We start from the raw sequence: 25,610 nt of genomic DNA, 5'->3' as shown, positions 1-25,610 counted from the left end.
GGCTCCTGAGGACAGGGAAGATCAGGCTTGCTGTGTTGTGCTTTGGACATTGCCCACGACCATTTCCCAACAGACTCCAGCAAACAGTGTAGGGTCAGGGGTCCCAAACGCCCAAGCCAGTGGGAGGACCGCCCCCTTCTGAAGTGAGCCGTAGCTGTGACAAAGAGGCTGGTTACCCTGTGAGGCCTGAGTGACTCGCCACTCGCCCATCAGAACTGTGTTGCACCATACTTCCCTGGTGTTGGTCACTGCTGGGTCTGCTCCTGCCCAGGTTCCTGATCCAAAGAAGCTCTGGCATCCCATATTACTGTGAGGAACTGCTGCACTGCCTGCGTCGCGACAACGTGCTCTTGTTCAGCACTGGGAGGCAGGACAAAAATGTGGAGGACAACTGGGAGGGCTTGATCGGTAAGCACTCTTGTTGCGGACTGGCTAGATGCTGTTGCACGTCACCCCCCCCCCCCCCCCACACACACACACACACATGACCGTGTCCTGTGGCTTTCCAGTGACTCTGGGCAGAGTCCGATCTGGCAGCAGGACAGAACTTGTTCTGGCTGAGGTGTGGGCTCCTGCACACCTTGCCGTCACCTTGGCAAGCCACCAGCTCCCTCGAGAAGAAAGCCCTTCTGCAGGAGAGGGTCAGACCTGGGAAAGTGTAATCCAAAACCAGAAATGCCCGCAAAGGCGCTGGGAACTGAGGAGCTTGGCAGTAACGCAAGAGCAGTAATTGTAAGAGCAATGCCAAGCAGAGTGCTGTTGCCCTGGGGACAGCCTGCATGGGCTTTGCCTTTTGGATTATCACTGGCAATTTCCCTGGCTGTGGGAGGGAGCGCTGTCAAAGGTAGCAACCGCTGTGTTCTGTTGCGGGATATTCATTCAGTACAGCTGGGCAGCAGGTCCAAAGGCAGAAAAAGAGTTGCAAGGGCAATGCAGACAAAACCATTGCAGTGGAAACCGGTTTGCCCTGCTCACTGACCGCATTCGGTGCGGGCCATGAAGTGGACCCAACCGTGACAGGTTGGACTTGCCCCACCTTGTTCATGCTCTCTCTCTCTCTTCCCAGCTTCTGCAGTTGAGGCTTCACTCGTTGTCTCAGCCACCTCAAGCTCCAGTGCTGGGAATAACAGTGGCACGGTCTGCACCATCAGAGCAGACGTCAGCCTGGAGACCACCGTGCTGCCGACCGCCTTGAAAGGTGAGGGGCTGAGTTCGCGGCTGTGCTGGGGTCCTTTCCTGGGGTGCACGTGAGAGAGGGGATGGGCATCGGCATGCTGCAGAAGCACCCTCTCAGCCTGGGGGGCCCTGCCAGGAAGGCGACTCTGGTCTGAGCAGACAGAGCCCTGCGCTTAAGGGCACAGATGTCCCCCTCCGGGCTGTGAGGCCCACAGCAGTTGTGGGGAGCTCCAAGTCCAGCTCTGAGGTGCTGAAAGCGCTCTCTGCTCTCTGTGTGCGCTGCTGGGCGTCAGCCTAGTTCAGCTCTGGTAGGTCGCATCACGGGTCGCATGTACCCGCAGGATCGTGCCCTCCCCATCCTTGGTGGAGGAGCTCTTATCCCTGGGCCTTGTTGCCTGTGGTTGCAAGAGGAGAGGAGCCATCTTGAAGACATTCCCCTGGACTCCAATTGCCCAGCAGGTGCCATCTTGAGGAAGAGAGGCCAAAGTCTACCCTGTTTCCTGTGGTGGAACTGTCCAGCCTCTCCAAGCTCAGGCTCCAGGACACAAAAGAGAGAGACATTTTGCTTCTTCTTGACAGAGATTGCACTGGCTGAGCTGGACCGGATCACGCTGCAGAAGCAGATGGTTTTGAAGTTTGCAGCCATCATAGGGCCAGTGTTTACCACCCAGCTGCTGGCTCACATCCTTCCCACTTGTACCAGGCAGCACATGAATAGTTTGTTGGACGGGCTGGTGAGCGACAACATCCTTAAGTGGCTGAAGGACACAGGGGTGCCCAGAGACATCCAAGATGCTCAAGAGGGGCCGTCCACCTCTCAGCAGGCAGGGAGCGGTAAGTGGTGGCAGTAAGGTAGACCCAGGAGCGCTGTAGCTGAAGGAGGCCTTCCCCCACCAGCTTTGTGCAGAGGGAAATTCCCAGCGGCTGTTGGGAATGTCTCTACCACTCTGGCTGAGGCCACCATCCATTGCCTTGCAGGGGTGGAGAGGCCGTCTACAAGCAAGGAGACCACGGAGCAGCAGGCTGGCGTTCTGGCCTTCTGTGCCCCACTGCTGCAGGAGGCAGCCTACGAGCTGTGGCCCAAGAGACAGAGGGCCAGCATACAGCGCAAGTGTGCTGCCTTCCTGGAGAAGCACGCGCACAAATGCCGGCGCTGCCACGGAGGGGACTTTGTGGCCTTCCACCGCTTCGCCGTCCCCAGTTCCCAGGACGGGGAAAACTGCCAGGGCTCTGCTGACGAGGATGACTGGCACAGCTGGGAGGCCTTGGTGCTCGCTGGAGAACAGCTGAAGAAGGACAGGACTCACATCCCTGAAGGTAGGCTGTGTGCCCTGCTGCGGAGCCCCCTCCTTCTGGAAGCCCAGGCCCATGCAGGCTGAGGCCCACCAGGTCCCCAGCACCAGGGATAAGCCAGGGGACGAGGACGATCACCGCAGCTCTTGTGCCCTGGGTCTGCTCGGCAGGACCCTTGCAAGCCTGCAGCTCTTAGCCCGGGCTACGTGGGGAGTCCCTTGACACGCTCTCTTCTTCCCAGGTAGTGCAAATGCCCTGCAGCCGCAGCAGGCTTTCTCGGAGGAGGAGTTCAGGTGAGGAGACAAGGTTCTGATGATTGTGGAAACGAGCGAGCTCCAGAGGAGACAGATGGAGCTCTGCCATTTGGCTGCTGGCTGGGACTCCAGCTTTGGGAGGAGGAGGCTGGCTGTGGGGTGGGAGCTGGGATGAGACAGCAGGAAATAGGGTTTTGTTGCTACCCGTAGGGAGAGCAGGGTCATCTCAGGTGATGCTCATCTGCTCTTTGCTCTCTTCTTTTCCTGGCAACCTGCCTCTGACCAGAGCGTCAGAGCAGTTTCCACCAGAGGGCAAACGGACAACTGCGCAGCCCAGCAGGACCGAAGAGGACGGTGACAAGTGTTCCTGCGAATGCGAAGCCATCATTGAATCAGTGCTTGTGCCTTTGGCTCGCCACTATGTGGCAACAGGCAATGCTTCCCGAGCCTTCTACTACCTGCTGGAGTGTGCGGCTGCCTACCTGCACGTCTCCAACAGCTACATGGTGAGTGACCCTGCTTGCCAGCACGCACTGCACCCGCAGTCCACTGCAACAGGACATGCTCGCTGAGGGGCCTCCCAAAAGAAACAGTGGGGGCAGAGCCGGACTGTTTCCTGCGCTTTGCCTCTCCCACAGCAAGAGACGCGGGGCACTGAAGCAGGCCCGTCAGCACAAGCTGCGTTACCTGGGAGGCAGTCTGAAGGCTCCCTTGGTGCCTGAGCTCTGAGCCCACGGGGCACTGTGCTAGGGCAGGGATCACATGGGGAGATGCGGGCCCTCCTAAGGCAGGTGCCACAGGAGGCAAGAGGGAAGGGTGGAGCTAGCTGGGGGCTCTGCACCGATGCTCACCTGCTGCCTGTGTGCTTGCTCAAAGGCCCTTATGAAGCTCAGAGAAGCAGAGGTCCTGAGGAACTCCATGCGGAAGACAGCAACTGTGTTAGACTGCTTTGAGAAGGCGACCTTCTTAAGCCTCAAAGCGGAGGTAAAGCGGCAGGGTGATGCCCTTCTTGCAGGGGGTGTCCCTGCTATGGCCAGCCCCTTGCATGTTTCTGCAGCCTCTGCAGGAGGAGAGGCTTGGGAAAGCGGTCCATGTCTGCATGGCTTCCTCTTCCTGTGCAGGTCTGCTGTATCCTAGGATCCGTGGGGCTGGCCAAGAAAACGACCAGGCAGGCGCTGAGCCTTCTGAAAAAGCCATTCCCTCAGACATGCTCCGGAGCCTTTGTCACATCTCTGTGGGAAAGGTTTCAGGGTGCTCTTCGTGACACAAACAGAACACCCTCACTTCCGCTAGAGGCTCGGTAAGCAGCAGAAGGGAGAGCGTGGGAAAGGAAGAGTATTCTGGTGGGAAAGGAAGAGTATTCTGGTGCCAGGCATTCAGGCCCAGGCCTGCCTGGACTTCAGGCCTCGCCTAAGCTGTCCCATAGCTCATTAGCAGGACCGAGGCATTAAGGCACGACGTGTGGGTCAAACAGGGGCCAGTGCAGCCTCACGCTGCCCCCCTGGGCAGCCCCTGGGCCTTTGCGTAGAAAGCAGCTTGTGCCGAGGGATGTACCTGCTGGCACGTTTCGGATGAGGCCGGGGTGGCTGGGAACAGAGAGATGTGAACAGCGAGGACGGGCTTAACAGGGGAAGGAAGGCAGTGACCTCAAGGGACGGGATGGGGTTGGGTTAAGGTTGGGGGGGGGAGGGAGGGCGTGATGAGGAGAAGGCTCAGAGTTGCGATAGTCCTTCTCCTGCTGGTGCCTGGCATCACTTCCCCCCCGGTGCTGTAGTGCCAACACACCCTCTGTAGCGGTTGGCTGCCCCTGGCAGCACTTCTTCGTTTGCCCACTTCCATGCCGGCAGCCCTTTCAGCACCAGCTCCCTTCCTCTGAGGAGGTGTACGTGTCTCAGCTGCCACCCCACTTGCCCCTGCCCAGTCTGGTTTGGTGCTCTACAGCCGCGCCTCTGGGCTCAGCAGTTTCTCTTGTGTGTCAGGAGGAAGAAGGTAGCCTGGATGCTTCAGCAGACCCGCTGCCTCTCCTCACTGGGGCACCTCTACAGCCTGGAGGGCACATCAGGACAACAGAGCTTCTCCCGCCTGGCAGCTCGCATGAAAGCCAACGTGGACAGGAGAATAGACTCCTTAAAGGAAGAAGGCTTCCACCCCGACAACTACCTTTCCATCCCTGCTTTCCTCAGTGTGTCTCAGTAAAACATCTGTTCTCGTATGGTGGTGGTTGTCAGGCCTTGCCAGGGAAGGTTCAGTTTGGAAAGAAGAAGCAAGTTCTTCTCAGAAAAGGAGAGCTTGCTCCCCCAGCAAGAGATGCGGGGCACTGAAGCAGGCCCGTCAGCACAAGCTGCCTTACCAGGGAGGCGGTCTGAAGGCTCCCTCGGGACCTGTGTGGGCACCTGGAGAGAGACAGCATGGGCAGGATGGGACGTTGGAAGCTGCCATAGTGCAGAGCGAGCAGAGGAGGGGAGGGCCACGGTGGGGGGGGGTGCTCCAGAATCCCCGCAGGGTCAGGTGGGCTCCTCCGTCCCGAGGCGTGCTGGGAGCTGTAGTTCTGCGGTGCCAGGCGGCCACATGGGCTCCGGATCCACACACGCACCTAGCTTGGTGTCATCTGCAAACTTACTGAGGGTGCACTCAATGCCCTCATCCAGATCATCGATGAAGATATTAAAGAGGACCGGCCCCAGCACTGAGCCCTGGGGAACGCCACTGGTGACCGGCCTCCAACCAGATTTGACTCCATTCACCACGACTCTTTGGGCCTGGCTGTCCATCCAGTTTCTCATCGAGCCTACTTGAGGGAGCCGCCAGGAGCCGGCAGCCCTCGTGAGGGAGGCTGACGAGGCGAAGGTGGAGCCAGCAGCGCCCCCTCCCCGGCCGTTCAAAAGCAGCCCCTAGGGAGCGCGGCGACCAGGATGGGCAAACAGGACGTGGCGCGTCAGAAGGGAGTGGCGTGGCAGTTAGCGTGGCGGTTCGCGCAGGCAGGGCAGAGTGCTCCCCCCCCGCCCACACGACCGACTGCCCGTTAAAGAATGCAGCAGCTCAGGTCACCGCATGCAGGGAGTGTCAGAGCCTGCTGCTGCCATCGGCGGGAGGCAAAGACACTGCGTGCGTGAGGTGCGAGCAGGTGGATGACCTGATCCGACCTACTCAGACAGAGGGCTCGGGGAAACACGCAGCCGTCCAGGTCCTGGGCTGCAGAGTGTGCCCCAGCCTTCTGTCTGTCTCCGACAGCAGTGGTGGGTATGCCTGTGGGAGGCGTGCCCAGGTTGAAGAACTGCTCAGCCAGGTAGCGGTGCTCCGGGAGGAGGTGAACAGGCTCAGGAGCATCAGGGAATCAGAGATGGAAATTGACTGGTGGAGGTGTTTCTTCAATCACAATAATTTAGCCAGATTTTTAACGCACTTATACGGTATACAATTTCTTCAATAGACTATTTGTTGTGCCCACCTTCTGGAAAGAAGTGAGTTTATGCACACCTCATCAGTCTTAGAGTTATGTTACATTTTGCACCTTTTTTCTCAATCAGTGGTGACAATGTCTTTGTATGTTTTATATATTTCTCACGCAGAGAAAGAAAAGTCTTTTTCTATATCACTCCTCCCATCTTGGAAAACATTATTTGTTTTATATGATGCCTTTCTCCTTCTACCCCTGTCTGTCCTGAAGACCTATTCTGTCTCATCAAATGTATATAACTGGCTGAGATTTCTCCATCTGAGAAATCATAGGCTTTCATTAGCTACTTATTATTCTCATAGGAGTCCTTTCTTCTACATGTATATATACATTTTCAACCTTTTTAGCTCTTTTCTAGTCTAAGCAAAATTAAACACAGAAATTCAGTGTTTGGTAGTTTTGCAGATATGCAGATTCTATTTCTCTTGCTTATAAATAGCAGTTTGAATTTTCACTAAGCTAATATTTTAAAGAAATAAAGGCCTGCAATGTTTCTGACAAAGCTGATTATAGAACAGCAGAATGAGGATACACCTTTATTTAATAAAAATGCTTTATGGGGAATGAAGATTAATAGAGGTGTTCTCCTGATTTATGACAACTAGATATAGAAATTAATTTCTGGAAGCCACTCAGTGATGAAATACATAACATATAATGCATTTGTTGGTATGACAAATATGTATGTTGGCTGATTAAAGAAGACATATGAACACCTGAAGAAAGGAAAACGAAATTATTCTGAGGAACAAACCAGCTAATTATAAAACCAACAGTAAAATAAAATGGGTGTATTAAATAACTATTTTTTTCTAAATGCAAAACCTTCATTATTAATTTCTAACATACTTCATATGCAACCTCAATATCTAATGACGTATATACTACTGCATATATGAAATGTGCCTACATTTCATGTGAATTTAGTTAAGTCGTTCTTTTTTTTGTCTCCTTTTCTTTATGTTTTGCTTCTTACTTACCAGTTTTTCCTCATAAGAAAGGCAAGAAATACCAGATCTGTTTATTTTTGCTTTAATCGGTGGATCTCATGTCAACTTGAAATATGTTCAGTCATATAAATAAAAAAGTAAGTAAATAAAATCAGCAAAGGAAAATGGAAGCTTGAACAGTCAGATCAGAAATCCTGGTCATCCTCCAGCACTGTGGTGGCAATCTTGGTATTCACATACCTTCTGTTTCTAGCAAATTTTCAATTTTCAGACAGATCATAAGAGGGATGTTAACCCACTGCCTGAAAGAATCAAAAGGAAGGAACATGGATTGAAAAGCAGGAGAAACTCCTTTTGATGAAAAGGAAGCTTCATCAGAAGATTCGTCAGAAGCATGAGTTTACCACCCTAAGGGTGGTAAAGAGCTGGGTTCTCCCCATGGGCAAACAGGATCATTTCAGGGCACCAGGATGCAACTACATGTTGGAGCCGGACCATGGCAATAACTGAACTGCTAGGCCAGCTCCTACTGCACAGAATCAGTTATTGCAGAAGGGACATAACATAAGTTTGGCCACAATTAATCCAATATTAAAAGCAAATTTTGATCCTTTGTCTTCCCTAAATGTTGTTTGTAATATAAGGCAAAAGGTAAAAGTAGCAAAAGGCCTGCAAAGAGTTAAAAATGGACAGTTATCAGCAAATCTAAGTCCATAAGCCAACTGATGAAAAGCTACATTTTCATCATAGGTTCAAAGCTTTCATACAGAAAATGTGTGGCTCCTTGCATAGCACGCATAGCAAGGTGGGTGAAATTTTAGCTTTTTGTTTTGTTTTTTAAGTTTTTTAGTTCACATAAGAATCTGTCAATCTAAGGAACACTTTTTGAGAAAAAGCAGTTCAGCTTCAAACATTCAACAAGTGATAAACGAGGCTTTTCAAAAATAGAAGTGCCTACATGTGTTGATGAGACAATACGTGAATGCTGATGGATAAATATAATCTGCCCAAGAAGGCTAAATTTCAGCTTGTCCTCACATGTAAGTTATTTGCATTTCTACAGATGTGTTGATTTTATATGCCTTATGGACAAGAAAATTGAAATCTTAAAAAACAGCTTTTCCCTATTTACATTTTTTAAAAATTACTCAGTTCTGTCAGGTTCAGAGACTCGCAGCAATCGACGCTGTAGGAATAAAAAGATCAGGGACCAAATCATCAAGCATAAAAATTTCTCTATTCCTTTTAAAAAATAAGAACAAATTGTGCATTAGGTTCAGGGACACACCCCTATGAGATAAGGGCACTGAAAACTGCACATTTCCCTGGGACATAATGGTTCCAAACTCATTCTCATAAATTTCAGCTTTGTTAAAATAAGAGATACATTATGCTGGCACTTCTCAGTCTTTGTATTCATCCTTTTCAACAGTTAAGCACTGGCTGGCACCTTAACTTTAGTCATCATCCTTATCAAATCCCTCATTAATTATACTGTTTTCTACTGTGGTTCACACATAATATGGGTGGGCAATGGGCACACCACATCTGCATCCAATTTGTGGGTCCAAAGTACACCTCTGCCTGTGAGGTCCTGGTCTGCCTTCAGTGACAGTCTGCCAGGACATCCCACAAATGCCATAGGTCCCAGATCCAGCACTTACCTTCATACAAGAGCTAGAAATTACACTGTAGTTCCACACATCAGAGTAGCTGAAGAAGAACCATTTTCAATAAATCTCAGGTAACACATTCACATGAAAATATTTTAAGACTGTGAGATGATGGATATGCTCTAAGAGAAATGCTTGTTTCTCTCATGTTTTGTCTCCGCTGATTTTCTCTAATGTTATACTCAAAGCACAAACTGTCTGAGTTGTTCACCATACTGTTGGTCCACATACACACAGTGCAAAGGAAAAGGAAAACCTCATTTGTTACAGGATCAGTGGATACTAATGACATGGAAGTAACAGATGGCATTCTTTTGCTTTTCTTTCCCTATTAGATTGCTTAGAGCTACTCTGAAAAGCCACCTGAGGACTAAACAACTTCTTGATGAGGCAGAGAGCAAGCTGTTAAGTCACCATTTCTCTCAAGAGCTGCACACAAGTCTCAACTACAAATATCCATGATCATATTAATTTTAACATAAAATTATGAATTGAAATTATGTATTATTTTAACCTTTCTAATCTCCTGACATTACATTTTCCCTACTTTGTTTACTTACTCTGGCTTTTCAGACTAGTGGTCTTTGTCTAACCTCTCCCCTGACCATGTGCAGAGGTCACCTTTTCTGCCTATTCTGCCCTTTTTAGCTAGAGACTACTTCTCCTTAATTTGATCCACCATGTCTATCTTGTAAAGTTCACATTCAGCAAACCTGTTTTAATTTAAAACCATGACAGAAAGTTTTCCTGCACAGTTGTTTACTCATGACTTCATTCATATTTCAACCCTTTTCTCTCTGGCTTTCAGATGTGATCCTTAGGATCAAATCCACTTAGATATAGTTTTAATCAGCTTCTAATGTCAACCAAACCAAACTAACAGAAACAAACAAACAAACAAAAACAACAACTAGACAGGCAAAGAAAAAGGTAATTAAGTTCTTGCAGGACTGTCCCTAAAACAATAAAGATCAGAGGCCTGTGGCCCAGGACACACAGGAATAATAATTTCTCTCATATTGGGAATTTGTAGGTCAACTGTAATTATTTTCTAGATATTTACATGTTCTGTAGCAGTGAGGACAAAGGATCTGTGGTTCCAATTAAACAAAACTCTGTATCCTATACAAAATATTTTAGGTCCTTCATTTTATTTCATAAATTGGCTGTCTTAGCTCATCTACTCCAAGAATATTGTGTCTTTTCAATATGCCCTGCTGACAATAATATAATTCATCAGCATCCATTCTCTATGTCACAGTTATGGTTTCAGTTCAGTAAAACGTTTAAGACATGCCTGAATCCTAGAGAAGCAGAAAATAAAAGTTCATATGATGCACAAATACAGATTTAAATTTATGTGGCATGCTTTATTTTTTTGCCACTAAAAATAAAAAGAATTAAAAGAATGAAATACCAAGCTATAAGGCACTCAGAGAATGCTGTAGACTTACATGTAACTCCAAGTATTCTTTGTAATCAGTGTGTAATGAATACTTACTTACCCATGCAGTTCGGAAGAAAAAGCACCGTTTGTCACTTACACTGGAACTGATCATGAGTAGTGATCCAGTGTACAAGTGAAAGTTCAGCTAGAAGGTTCTTTAATTTTCTTTAAAAATTGACAATGTAAAGCATACAGCTTTAAAATTTGAAGACTGATTGTATCACAGTGTTTTCTTATTAAACTGTATATTATTATAATAAAAATATCATGTACCTTTGATAAAACATGGCATTCTTTATGATTACATTAATAAATATATACATGTATATAAAGAGAAATATTTGGAGAACAGTAAAAATGATTTAGAAGCTGTAGGCTGAAAATAAAGCCCTCTGATGTCATGCTCTCTCATGTTGTCCTTTGCTCTGCTATTGTTTATGCTGTTACTTTGAACAGAATAGTTCACACAGCCCCCTTGCTTCCCCACCCCCCAAAAAATGGGAAAACTAATGAACCTCTTTAACATTATAGGAGATGAAAAGGCATAAGGTCTGTTTCTCTGGTATTGTGTGAGTAACACAGGCCATTTAGTCAACCTTTTATTCTTTACAATTTAAAGCTTTCAACTAAAAAGTGACAAGACATGAAGAGTTAATATGAAGACACAAGATTTTGTTGATAAAGACACAAGCAGAAAAAGGAATCACTTTTCAGTGAAATCATCAGAGATAGATTCAAATCCATCAAAAGTAACAACTTTTGTCCTTTTCACAGGAAATCAGCTCTTTGATTCCATAAGAAATTTCACTAAAGCTTTTAAGACGGTGTAAAACTGAGGTTAAGGATTGTGCAAAGGTTTTTGGCAATACCTGCCTTCAAGGTAGAGGCTTTTCTAAGGTCAGTGAGAAGAGTGTCTGTGAAGAGACAGCAGAGTGTAAAATTACAGATGTGTCAGCTTTGTTATATTGATATATGAACACTGGAATGTTTCAGGATGAAATTCCTGAGCCTTCTGTCTTACAACAAGTATTTAAATAATTGATATTGCACTGCACTTGAACTCCATTGTGCACCAGTATGGCACAATCAGAGCATCACATTCTTTCACATAATTAACAAAAGAAATCCAGAATCTGATGAGTTTTATTGTTTTGGCTTTTGGCTTCATATTTTCTAAAGATTGCTGATCACCCAGTTGATTCCAATGTACATTTTTGCATGAAGATGTTCAAGTATTTACTACATCACCAATGGTCTTTGGCATTAAATCCTGAGAAAAATTTAAGCATATATTTAAGATGAATGCTTTGCCTGACAAAGGAGAAAACTTAAGCAACGAAGGCAAATTATATTTTTATATCCCTAATTCTATTCTCAATATTACTTCTCTTACAATTCTGACTTAACTGCGAAGTGCTTTTTTTTTTTCTTTTCTTCTTTTTTTCAAGCGGAATTAAATAGTTTAACAAGCCTTCTTACTGAGAAGATGGTTTGTTTTCTGTTAAGAAGTATGTGGTATAATATTACAGAAGATTTACAAAAAATAGGATATCTAATAAAAACTCATTACAAAAGTGACAGGATTGGAAGGGAGGAGGATGGGTCATTTCTTATAAGGAAGTGATACATTACTGATTCTAGAAATGTTAAAAAAAAAAAAATCAATAGTTTCCTTATTTTTGCCTTCATCCTAGGCTGATAGATTAATATCACTGTCATTGTACCACCTATGCTTTCATTTCAGAACTGATTCTGAAGAACACCCTGTTTCCCTTTTAATTTATTTCCACTTACGTGCCACCACTCAGCAGAGATCAATACTGTGCCTACATATATCTGTACCCTTCTGCTCAGATTCAGTGAAGAGACAGGCTGAACACATAAGATAGTCATGAAAACAATTCAACGTATGTGTGATTTAGCAAACTATATAGAAGTGGATAATTTGTTACTTGTTCAGAGTTCTTTGGTTCCTCAAATGCCTAATAATGCAACAGAAGTTAGGAGCTGGGTCAGCTCAGCTGGAGGTACTGTTGGAGTGTAATAGAGGTTCAGTATTGTGACTTTTGGTTTAATATATGAAAGCACTGTAGATCACCATGATGTGAATACTAATATAGTATAAGGTGAAAAATAAACACTCTTATTTCTGTATTTCCTCTGTGCCAGGTCTCATTTTACACACTACAGTAACAAATACCTACCCAGTTGTGAGTAACCCACAGTCTTATGAACTAGATTCTGCTGAGCATTCCCCTACTGCTACAGACTAAAGCCCTTTAAAAGCTTACACTACAAAAATACCAGCAACTGTAGAAAATCTTTGATTACCTTGATACAGATTATACATTTTTGTCTTCAACAAAGGTCTGACTTCCTCCTATCTCTCAATCCACTAGGAGGTGTTTTAAAGACTCTGTATACAGAAGTCTTAAACCTGGGATGCTATTGCCTATGTTCACAAGCCAGCTACTACAGGAATTAGTGAAGTAAGCAACCATGGAATAGTATTTATAAGAACAAAAAGAACTAAAAAGGTAATATGGATTAAAGCATGATTTTTTTTTTTGGGGGGGGGGGGAGGGGAGAGGAAAAACAACCAAAACCAAAAACAACAACAACAACAAAACCAAGCAGGTAAATCTAATGCTATTAGAAAGGTTAGAAACAGACTAGAAAAATGCCATAAAATGGAGCATATAATGTCATTTTGTCTCCCTCCCCCCAGATCTATCCTTGTCCTTTTAAGTTCAGCAGCATCTTAGATTTGGAAAACTAGGAGAAAAAACTAAAACATGTTTCTCCAAAACAGAGAAACTATACCTGAAGTACAGAGGCGAATCTGAAAGAGGACCATATATTTCCTGTGACTATTTAAAGAAGAAGGGAATGAAGCAGAGAACTTTGTTTGGTGGCATGTAGAGTACGAGTAAAGGGTTGAGGGCAAGCATGGATTCAACACTACTTGATATAGAAAAGACACATATGCTTTCCCTTTAAAAAAAAGATCCTGTAAACCCAGAGATTAATTTTCCCTTCTCACTATAACCTTGTTCACCAGGCAAGTATTACTTTAATAAAAATTTATACATGCTAAATCTCTAGTGAATGCAGTTAAGTATCATGCATTGCAATTAATGCACAACCCCCCACTCAATAATGTCATTGAAACCAAACTTCAGCATTTTATTAGTGCAATTTAAATAAGCAATCAACAGCATATGGTAATGCTAAATCTAGGAGATGAGTCACCACATAAAAATACTTTTTTTCCCCACACAGAGGAAAAAGACTAAGCACATTTTAAATGATAGAAATATGAGAATAACTTAACCATCAAGTTTAAACAAAGTCTAAATACATTTGAGATGCATAGCTAACAAGATAAGGCCAACAGCTGATTCACAGTACTGCATATGGGGAAACCCTCCAAAATGGGGATACTGTCAAAGAACTAACTAAAGGGGTTGGATCTTTCCTTTATATAGCAGTCTGACTGTAAGGCACTGCACAGTCATACCACTTGCAGAAGTTTATGGAGACACTGAGGGCTAGATGTATCCTTCAAAGCATATCCCCATTGAATTTAAAAGGGAAAAAATTGTATCGAGTTTGTGGGTTTTTTGTTTGTTTGTTTGTTTTGTTTTGTTTCATTTTTTTTATATGTAGCTTAGTCTTTGCATTTTGTGCCCTCGCACCCCAGGACAACCATTCTTCCTTCCCTGCTCTGCAAGCAGGAGCCTTGGCAGAAACCCCTCTGTGACTGGAGCAGAGGATCAAGCCATGCTCGTGGGGGACAAACTCCCACAGGCCACTGTTTCAACCCCACATCTCTTCCCCCTACTCCCTGGATCCTCAGCCACTTTTGTGTAGCAGAAAACTATTTTCAGTCTAACTCTATTAAATTAAAAGGAACATTTTTAACACAGTCCCAGATGTTTTCTGTTCCAATTAAACAGGATGAACAACTGAAGGTCTCCATCGAGTTGTTTAACTAAGCAGGGGGTCAAGAAAGGACCAAGGTGGTTTGACTGTGTGACTTTTTCCTCTTGCTATGTGCAGCTACCAAAAGGATGAAGAAAACAAGATTTAACACTGACTTTTCAAGTCATTAGAGAAACTAGAGTGGGAAGAACCTCAAAGGAAACTCCCTGTTGCTATCAACCTGTCAAAGCAGTGAAGATAGTTGCTAAATATTGTTAAGTTTTGGTATTAAAAATTAATATTAGGACAAAAATATCAAATAATTTACATTTTACCTCTTTCCAAGGTTTCTGTGCTGTGGGAGCAGATTCATGGTTTGGTCTTTTCCTGCAGGCTGTTTATGTGCACCAGTAACTCCCAGGTTTCCTCCACTGCCCTCTACTGGGGTGTGAGGGGACTGTGCCTTCCTCATCAGGGCTGCCTCTATCTGATCTGTCAGCACTTGGCTGTGCCATGGCACTGGAGAAGGCAAATGGCTGTTATGGCAATATAATAAGCCTGAGCATCCATCCCTTACATCCTTGAAATCCTTATATCAGCTCGGAACATAAAAGATTTAAACACAGAAATAATATGCCAGAGTTAGAAGCAAATGAGTAATAGGATACCCTTAATGAAAGCAATCAGTAGTAAATCAGAGAGCTAGGTAGACATTTATATGATATGTATGCCAGAGAAAGATTTTTGTATAGGGGAATCTGAAATTAGAAAAAAACTATTCATCATCATTACTAAGTATTTTCACAGCAGTTTAAGGAGGAAAAAAAAAAAAAAAAAAAGCAAAAAGCCCCAGAAGAAAGTTCTTAATGAAGAATAAGAATTATCAGCTCCTAGACTTACTGATGGATTTGAGATGGAGCAAATAGTGCTTTTCTCCCTTTCTTACAGCATCACAGCTATGGTTTGCAATTTTTTTTTCTTTCTGTCATGGTATCCAACAGCTGATGTTATTAAAAAAAAAAAAAAAAAAAAAAAAAGCCAAATCCTGATCCATCTATAATCATTATAATCCTACAGAAATATTTCCAAAGCTTCTACAACAATGCCTGAGTTCAAGGTGGAGCAGCCTAAGCAAAAACCCACCCTCTTCAGATGCTAAAACCTACACACATTTGATAAATAGGGATTTTGTTCCAATTTACAGGTTCAGAGCCTGGATGATTAAAGAAGAGAAAGCTCAGAGAATAATCAGCACTAATTATACTAATGTTGCTACTGTAATTAATCAGTTTTGCAATCTGCAAAATTGAGATAAAGAGCTATGAGATCTAGAGATGAAAAATCGCTATGTGGGAACTGGGGACTGTCATTATCCAAAATAGCACATTAGCACCAATTGCTCTTGGGGCTGGTTTGTCTTTTGACCTCTTTCTCCTGCTTGTTAGAGGGAGAAAGCAGCTCCACTCTCCTGTGCTTCTTGGCCTGTGGCCATGAGAGCAGCCAGGGTAGCCTCTCCCTCCTTTTTTCCTCCGATTTAGACATGTCCATGAACCCATCTGATCTCAAAGCCATCATGCAAGGCTCTCATCCACACAACAAGTCTTGTCTCTCCATGCCTCCTTTTCTTTCTAATATATATGCCCATCTATCATCTATTTTAAGTGTTCCCTTGTTCTTTATGCTGTATGGGGTAGATCATGCTCCAGGAAAGATATTTTCATCCCCTGACTTTGTGCTTCAGATAACTGTGAAATGTTACTCCAAAAGAAGGGATAAAACTGGGAAAGCAAAAAGATAGGTCAGTCTGTAATGAGAATACCCCCCCCCCCCAAAAAAAAAAAAAAAAAAAAAGAGACAACACTGTAAGGACAATTATAGCCAAGTCTGTGGTAAAGTGACAATTACGGATGTTACAACCAGAAGGTTCGACCCCACAAACACATGCAAGCCTTTCATACAGCACCAAGTGGAACTACAGCAAGGAGAGATGCTTGTGTGTTTTACCTAAAGTTTGTATTGATTTTTATGTTAAAGTCTGTAAATTGTAGATTGGGGGAGATTTTTGATAGTGGGAAATAGGATAACACTGAAGTCCCCCAACAATTAAGACTTACACTCAGAAGTTCATTCCAAATAAGTAATAATTTTGTTAAAATTTTATAAATCCGTTTTACTCAATGACTATTATTCCATGCTTGTGACAGTATTACCTGTGGACTGCAAACACTTCAAATGTCTGTAGTGACCTAAAAAGACAAATAATAACAACCTAGTGCATGCATTATTACCTGTATCTATGCACTCTAATTTTAACTATGTGACAGACTATAGTAGTTCATGAAGCCATTTTTCAAGAACATATAAAGTTTCCTTGCATTATACACTAGTAAAATAAACTATAAAAATAATTTGACAGCAACATGAAAATGATAAATCATAAGGACAGAAATTCACGGATGTAATTTCATCAAACATGTTGTCCTTGAGTCCCGCAGTTGTGCTTATAGAACAAATACTTTCAAATAATCTGTGATTTTACAGATCAGCTGTCAAGCGATGTTTGGCATAATGGATGAGTAAATAAAAACTGTTCATCTTGATTGTGTTGCAGCATTACTTTGATGTTGTCCTGGCCCTGTGAGTTAAGGAGTATCCTTAGCACTAGTTCAAAGTAGTTTTTGTGATTTAATTTAATATTTATGTCTTTGCTCAGCTGCAAGAGATTTTTTGTATAAATAAAGAGAGTTGCAATGAATCTTATACTACAGCTGTAAATTTTTGTACCAGGCTACAACGTTACTGATGCAAAAACTGGTGCTTGTGTTTTTTTGTCTTTGTGTGTGTATGTGTTTTTTCTTTCTTTTTTTTTTTTTTTTTTTTCTTCCCCTGATAAATATATCAATGTCTGTCTGCAGCCTCTGGTGGAAATATGGTTTCAATTTTTTTCTTAAAAACACGGATCAATCATTGTTGCCCTTGCCTATTCTTTTCTGTCAAATGGTTCAAAGATGTTGGAATATCTGCAAAAAGTTTGAGAAGCACTTTGGCTACACATCTTACAATCCTATTATACAACATTTAACTTCGGTGTAGCTCTTCCTTGCTTTCTTTTAGGCATAAAAGGTCTGATTGACACTTAAAAATTAATGTGATTAATGATAATCCAACATATTCAACAGATAGTATATAGCAATGTAACTGCCTTTCTCACCTGCAGAATACCTTGTGCCTTTGGGCTCTAGGTTTTATATTCCACACCCCTAGAAGAAAGTATCAAATCTCCTCCCCGTAGATCTCCTACTGGGGGGAAAGAGGGAACTATGGGTTTAAGTAATACATCAGCATCTTTTTCCACTTAAATTGATGAAAATATTGTGCTTGGGACTACAGTGCCAATAAGAACATTTTGCAAAAAAACCTCCAGAATCTTTCTATTTTACTGCACCACCTAGAAGCATATTTTATGTGCTTAACAAATATATTTGGTCTTTTGTTAAATGGGTACCTCTCCCTTACAGGAAGGAAGGAAGGGAGGGAGGGAGGGAGAGAGGGAGGGAGGAAAGGAATTTGAGACAAAGGAGACCTGGAAAGTCATTAAGAATTAAATACTTAAATCTTTGATGCTGTAGTTGGTTTATGACCACCAGTAATGAAGGACAGCCAACATCTTTCCCGATATTGTATTCATAAATGTCTTACCAGAGTTATATTAACCCCTGCAGACAAATTCCAATGTGCTTTTTTTAAAGCTCCAAAAGCTTGTGATTCACTGCAAAGAAATTGCAGAGGAGAGGAAGACAGGGGGAGTGAGCTTCCTCTGATGTGAAGTTTGCTACTTTAGTTTTTCTGTCAGTGACAGATTCAAATCTATCTAAAACATAATGTGTGGCTTTGATCCTTTTCTCTCTGATGATCTGTTCAGTTAGCAACGTAGTCACAAAAATGTGTCACTACTGTCCTGTTAATGCTCACCTCATGGAAGTAGTATTCTTGGAATGAAAGCATCAAAGGTCTTCCTTAATCTACCTTTCAGGAAAGTCTTTATTTTATGGCCGACACCGCATACACCAAAAAATTGCAATATTGCTGGTCAATGAATAAAAATCTTATGCTATTGTATTGCATAGATAAAGCCAGCTATGCATCAGCGATTACCTGAACTGTCTCAAAGATACCAGAAATAGATAAAACTTACTTGCAAAACAGTATTTTCAATACTTGCTTGAACAAGTAAATATCACCTTTTTATTAAGCAAAAGCCAGACTGATATATTAATGAAATTTCTTTGGGCTGTTTTCTGGGTAGAAACTGAGTGCCTATGTCACAAAATGATCTAAAAAGTGTGTCTGTACTGCAAATGAAGCACATTCACCCCTAAGGGAAGAATCACATCGTGTGGAGCCTGGGTAAATCAATGCGCTGTCTGGCAGAGGAGAAACACACCCTCTGGGAGCAAGGACCCCCATGTGCCAGGCCCAGGAGAGCAGATGGCCTCATGCACCATCTGCCTACTAGCCATCAGCTGAGGCAACTACTGCACCAGAATCAGCTGTACAGCCACACCAGAGATGAGCCTCGCAGTATGAGAAAAACAGCCTTAACAGTGACAAGTTGCAGACTGAGCTTGAGCAGTTCTACAAAAATCAGTGGATTTCCATCTCAATGTGAATGTGCACATGCATCATCAATAACCAAAATTATGCTCACATATAATATCTTTCTTGATCACATCATGTGGAGTTTCATCAAGAGAAGCCTGTATAAGACTCAAGCTAATAAACAACAAGACTTACAAAGAGAGGACATGGTGCTTCCTGCAACTGTGGTTGCTTAAATGAGTTGTCTGTGATACACTACAGAGAAGAAATTCTTGTAAGGAAGATTATAATTCTCAAAACTCATTTGTTTAAGTAGCCTTGTGATGCACAGAGACACAACAACAAAGAGCAAGCCTCACAAAAAAGCACTGAGGGTTTCTGGCAGGGTTATACCACACAAGAGTCCAAAGGAGTAGAGGCCAAGGAAGAGCTGGGCAGTGATTTCCACTGGAAAACAGGACTCTTTGCTAATGCTTTCTCCAATATTGGACAGGAGAGGCTGACACAGAGCCAGGTGCCAGCCTCAAGTGGAGAGTGGTAGCTATTGTACCCCACCAGATCTTGATTTCCCTTTCCTCTGTGCTCCCAAGCCACAGGCTCTAGCCACAGCTGAGGACTTACATCTAACAACACAAAACTACATATCATCTTTCTTGGCTGCATTGCAGGGTACCACAGCAGTCGTTTACGTTATGGTGTGGGGACTCATTTTGGTTCCTTGTGCATCCTTGTCCCCACAGCAGTTGTGAGTATTTCAGGCACCCCCAATCACTCATTTTGGCTCAGCAAGCAGAGGGAAATGTTAATGTAAAACATTGTAAGACAACATCAGCAAGTTTCACAAGACAAACACGAACACCACAGCAAATGGAGTCTCTGCAGGAGTTTCAACATGCCAGCAGTGAAGAGGCTCTGGACAGGACAGGCTTTTGGTAGCCTGCAGCTCTTGCACAGTCCAAGCTGCCTTGATTCATGCTGCAGCAGCAGTGACAGCTGCTAACATCTATCACAGGTGCTTGGCTTTTTTAAAAAAAAAAAAAAAAAAAAAAAAAGGTGGCTGCAATCATCAGTTAATGGGACAGCAAGAGCCTTATCTGCAGTCCTTCATGGACCTCCATCCATAGGATTCCTGGCTGTGCAACATGAGAGGGGGCAGCTCCTGCTGCTTTGAGCAGCTGGTACAGCCATACACAAAGATGTTTGCATGGCCAAATCATAACTTTTTACTCTTCACTGAGGGTGCCACTGTTAGGACACATGTTGCAATAAAACCAAAGTAAAGCTAGGAAGAAGAAATTGCAAGGGTTTTAGAGGAATTCCTTAAGTTAATTTTGTTTTACTCAGCATCAGTCTCAAAATGGTAATATTGCATTTGTTAAGTGTAGCACAACTTGAAAAATATAAGTATGGAAATTCTCAGACTACCAGCTCTAGGTTGTCCAGGGAATATTTCCAAAACAACATAGATTAGCAAATAACAAAGTAAAGAATCATAGCCTGTCTGTGGGTATTTCATGAATGATAAATTAATGGCACAAGTTTCTTATTGAGAACTGCTTGCCTGCTTCTAGCAGCTGCATAGCAGATGTTCACATCTGAACCCACTGTTTTTCACATATTGCCTTCATCCAGTGGGCTAACAATATAAATGAGCAAGAACAGTACAGTAAACCATAGCTGAAATATTAATTAGTGGTTACTGCAAAAGTGTTATGTGGCACTGAATATAGCCAGAGAATTAAGACAGCTTTGGAAATCCACACAGATATGTCTTTCTGTGCAAAAGACAGAATGAATAATAAATGAATAAAATTTAAGATGCAATAATTTTCAGATTTCCTATACTTTTTGATACTATGAATAATGGGAGATAATATTCCATATTAATACACATCATATACCTATTATTTTAGGCAGGGTGTTTTCCAAAGGAGTCTCCAAGTCTCTACCGAGCCCATTTGCAGGGACTGAATTCCCCACCTGCAGGAGAGAAACATTATACGAATGAAGTCATCAGAATGGTTTTTACAAATAAATCCAATTTTGAATACTGAAAAAAAGGAAAAGAAAGGTAGTAGTTGTATATTTATTTCCAAATGCTCTCAGATAACAAATGCATATATGCAAGTGGAACATTATGTTAATGCATAAATATAAATGCCAGTACACAGATATAATGAAAATTACTGTTGATATCCCCAAGAGGCTATGATTCAGTGAGATGTCTGTATTGAGATGTGAGCCAGGGGAGATGACAGGCACTGGCAGATGAACCACACAAGTATCAGGGGCTGGCTCCTACCTGCTGGTTAATGGCTGCAAACCCATACTGGTAAAGGTTCAGCATGAGGCCATCACAGTTACAGCCCATCCTTGGGATGATCTGCGCTTTTCTGTGTGAGGTACAGCTATAGGAAACGCACAGACAGGTTACTAAATGAGGAAAATTTGTGGGCGTCTTTTATCATTTCTTCCCTAAGTCCACGTCCTTGAATGCAAAGCAAAGCAAGTCTATGCAAACACCAAACAGTACTGATGCTTCCTGGACAGTGCTTGAGTAAAGCTCCTTTTCATACCAAAACATCTTCATTCAAAAGATCAAGCCGTGACAAATAATTCATTATACATGTAATGCTTAAATAACATGCATTCCCTCTGGACATAGAATGGCTTGGGGAATAGTCACTTTGCACGGATTTCAAAGGGTGTTTCACAGAATGTAAGACAAGTGATCATAATTTGAATACTGGCAACACTTGTTCTTACAAACAAGATCTTATAAACAAGTTAAAAAAAATCCCAGCAAACACACGCTTACAACATAAAAACTGATTTCTTACCAGACAAAACATAAATATGTCTTAAAAGCATTTCAGTGATACACACAAAATAGAAAGTTTTAACTAGAAGAAAGATGTCATGAAGAAAATAACTGCTAATTACATGAGTACAACTATAAGGAAAAAAAAAAAAAAGTTATCAGTTTATATATTCATTGACTTAAAATCTGTCCTCAGTTAGACCTGAAAGAAACACAAATGCTATATGGGTCCAATGAGGGTAGATTTTAGATCACAAATTTCATTGTTTTTTTTCTTCCTAGCAATTTAATAATCATGAAATTATATAACAAATCAGTAAACCAATTACCAAATGTCAGAAGGTGCCCTGATTAAAACACACACATCCCCTGGAATGTGCCATATTCACAGATTAGCCATGTGTTATTTATAGCTCCTCAAGGCACAATAATGAAGAAAGTGGTAATGAAATCTGAAAGCCTGAATATCTCCCTTATGTTTGAAAGCAGACCCCATGAGACCCATCTGTAGTCCAAACTGGGAAAAATAAAATCCTTTCTGAAGCAAACAAAAAAGCCTACAAACAACCACTATCATCTTCATAATTTCATATTTGGTGTTTCATTTTTAAAATGATTTAAGCTGCAAGTTAAAATCCTAGTATCCTCCTTGTTCCCATACATTTCTTTTACCAAGATGATTCTTAGAAATTCTTAATTTTATTGGCCCTTGATGTGATGACAAAGGACACCTTCATACTTACTTCTATCAATGCAAGACAGATCTTGCAAGCATACCAATTCTTGCTTCAAGTTCCCCCAGTTAAAACATTCAGAGTTTCGAGACAAAACTCCCATCGCTCCCACTTCACCTCTCAGAAATCCCAGAAAAACCTCAGAAAACCTTCACGAAATCCCACTGTCAGGCAGATCTGTTTCCACCTCCACTGGTGGTGCTATGACTGGTAGGGTCTTATTGACCCCAGCCCAGGTCCTTATCAAGGCATATTTACACCTATCTTGCAAGATACTTGCTTCCTTCCTCAGAGAGATACACCTGATTCAACATGCCATTTTTAACATCCATATGTTGACATTTGTAAAGCCTTCACAGTTTCATCTCTGCCTCCTTCACTTCCCACTCTCTCCAATACCAACCTTATATTTTTGTCCTATACTTACTTTGCTCGTTACTTATCATAACTGTTGTTCAGCTCTGAATTTAAGTTTTTCTTCTATCATACATCAGTATTTTTTCTGGAAACATATGGTAGTTACTGCACTCAAATATTTTACACTCACCCAATTAGATTCAGTCAAGCTGTAGTATTGCAAGATGTGATTAATTCATCATGTTGTAACATGAGTGCATAAGCACAAAACAAGGATAAATGAAGGAGACTGTCTCTATTTTGGCACATGAAACAAATCCACCAAGAACACATGGTGGTTTTGTCTTTTTCTTTTCATGATGGATGCAAACACCATAAAATTGCCAAAAACATTTGAATGTATATCAGAACATTTAAAATACTTTTCTAATGCTTCATTGGTAAAATAATCAGCATTGCGATTTTTCAACTCCTCAACTCAATAACATCTGCGCCTCCCTCAGGGCCTTTCATGAAGAGCCTCCCCCCATCCAAATTCCAACAAGAAAATGAACAGCAACACACCTCCCACCCAAAACTCAGGCTTTTGCTTTCCATGCCCCTGTCCTCCTTCTCCTTTTGATTTTTTATTTTTTTTTCTCCCTCTCCCCTTGCATTTGTTAGTTATTTTCCTGTTAGAGAAGTTATTTCAGGCAGTCAAAAAGCTCTTTGAGGTATCTGAAGGGTCAAAAATCATGCTGGAAGCCAGGAGTTGCATCTTTATATTACTTTTGCAGACCTGACTCTTAGCCAGAGGGTTAGCAGATGGGCATGTGTTGCTAGAACATGTTTTGAATTTAAATAAAATTACATTGACTCTTTCTGGGCTGCTGCAGTAGCACAGCAACCTCAGGACTGTTTCTACCTATGCTCTGTGTCCAATAATAAACTGTGTTAAGGTTTGATTTACTTGATTTGAAATTTATCTGTATGTAAGAAATGTAGAAAATAGAATCAAGTCTAAAAATAATAAAATAGCTCACATCTTCCTTAACCTGCCTTTACTGCAGTTCTTTTTACCTGCTCTTTATTATTCTGCCTTTTGAAGAGCTCTGAGAAGTATTGAAGTATTTTTGAAGTATTTGTGATTAATACAAGCTTTTGACCTTTGCGTTTGGAGGCAAATGTAAACTTTACCACACATGGCAAAATAGCAAACAGCAACTCCCCCCAGATATTTATTTTTCAGTTTGCCTAAACCAGAAGAACCAATAGGCACCTGCTAGGTGACTTCCACGGGAAAAAGACTCCAAAATATGTTTCCAGCTAGCTGAGCCTACAGCCTTTGGGTGTTGGATTTTAGAGGCTCAGGAACATTTTAAGCAAAAAGGAGACAAGCCACTTCTCCATTTTGGTCCTTGTAGCACATAATTCATGTGTGCTTTCAGTTTCAGTAAGCTTCCTGACCTTCTCTGGGACTGAGGGGCTACATCCACTTTGTGGTTATGTCCTGCCCAAGCACTTCTAAAAACCTTCACGTTGCAGAGTGCCACCTGATGTCCTGTTTATTTTAAAGCTTGATGTTATTTTCAGCAAGGGACAGAAGACTCATTCCAGGAAGGACCCCACTTTCCAGGAAATCCCTCTACGCCTCTTCTGGCCTGCAGTGTCATTGTGAAGACATACAGTAATTGCATCCTGATGGCCTGCTCTGTGCTGCATGCAGTTGTGCCCTGAACAGCCCTGCCTGCATCAAAACAGCACAATTTTCTCCCCCAAGAATGCCAGTGAAGTCATTGATGCGGGGATGATAAGAATTCAAAGTAATACAGCCAGGCACCTACTCTCAACTTGAGACTGCCTTTGGCATCATTCAACATTGTGGTGTCAACAGAGAAAGGAAGTCTATCTATTTGTTGAGAGGTCAAAGCTCAACTATCTTAACTTTAAATTTTAAATTATCATTGTAAAACCATACTTTTACTATTTTGTTCATTTCAGAATGTAATTACCTTCTCTTTCCAAGACTGAACAGAGATGCTAGGTGGTAAAGATTGTCTTTTGTTAGCAGAAGCATACTCTATAAGCTATTGTGTTGTTAATTTTGCAGTTATCTTGGCTTCCTTAATATCACTTAGCTATTTCTTTTCTTTACTGCTACCATATTCTGCTTGATTCTGTTTCACTTTGAACCTCCATTGATGCTGAGGATTTAATGCATTTTCTATCATACTGTGCAAAATGCTGATGGAATCTTTGTGCAGACTCTTTGGCAACATAAAAAGGTTATTATTAATCTCCCCTTTGTACTGTATCTCTACAAAACTATGCACATGCTTTGTGGCCACTCACTTTGCACAGAAGCATGAAGAAATCATTTTGTTTTATTCACTATAAAAGAACATTTTAAAGACATGTCTTTATAATCGTCCTTTTTTAAAATTCATGCATGCATAATACATTGCTTTTAAATGGGTCTTGAATGAATTGCACCAATTATACATACCTCACCACTCAGGTTACTTCTTAGCTCAGAGGTGAAACCATCTATGGTGAAATCAAAAAGACTTTATTAGATTTCAATGTAGAAGGAAAAGAACTCCATTCACAGAGGGCTGTGATGAGAGAGCCCCATCTGCATTCTGTACTAGTCATTCAGTTACCCAGTTTCTAGCATTTTCAAGAATGCTAAACCCACCCAGACTTTTTCTTGACTCAGTCCAACTAATCCTTGATCTACAAAGGCAGAGAAGAAAGAGTGAATTTCCTTCCCTCCCCGCCTCCTGACAATTTTCATACTTCCATTAATTCAAACTGCTTTCTGTCTGGTATCCTGACTTGTCAATGATCTATTGTAAGGATCAGCATCTATCTAAATTAAATGGTGATTGACTAAAAGTATTCAGAAATATTTTTATGTAAGTACCAGGTTCACTGTATATATTA

General features: G+C 42.3%; 1 protein-coding gene and 1 long non-coding RNA gene across 2 annotated transcripts in view; one reads left to right on the top strand and one right to left on the bottom strand.

The window, feature by feature from the left end:
- The window catches only part of LOC137855292 (adenylate cyclase type 10-like), a 43,541-nt gene extending 38,606 nt beyond the window's left edge, over positions 1 to 4,935 (top strand). Inside the window, exons 17-25 of the mRNA XM_068679331.1 lie at positions 272 to 408; positions 1,067 to 1,198; positions 1,756 to 2,010; positions 2,155 to 2,493; positions 2,711 to 2,762; positions 3,010 to 3,229; positions 3,600 to 3,707; positions 3,845 to 4,023; positions 4,703 to 4,935. Of these exons, the coding sequence (XP_068535432.1) occupies positions 272 to 408; positions 1,067 to 1,198; positions 1,756 to 2,010; positions 2,155 to 2,493; positions 2,711 to 2,762; positions 3,010 to 3,229; positions 3,600 to 3,707; positions 3,845 to 4,023; positions 4,703 to 4,919 (1,639 nt within the window). The 3' untranslated portion in view covers positions 4,920 to 4,935. The remainder of the gene's footprint in view (positions 1 to 271; positions 409 to 1,066; positions 1,199 to 1,755; positions 2,011 to 2,154; positions 2,494 to 2,710; positions 2,763 to 3,009; positions 3,230 to 3,599; positions 3,708 to 3,844; positions 4,024 to 4,702) is intronic.
- Positions 1 to 25,610, bottom strand: part of LOC137856555 (uncharacterized) — a 245,401-nt gene that overhangs the window by 159,575 nt on the left and 60,216 nt on the right. The window lies entirely within an intron of this gene.

This window comes from Anas acuta, chromosome 4 (assembly GCF_963932015.1).
Source record: "Anas acuta chromosome 4, bAnaAcu1.1, whole genome shotgun sequence".
In the NCBI taxonomy this organism is placed as follows: Eukaryota; Metazoa; Chordata; class Aves; order Anseriformes; family Anatidae; genus Anas; species Anas acuta.
Note: the sequence above shows the minus strand (reverse complement) of the source record. Positions and strands in the feature narration are given on the sequence as shown.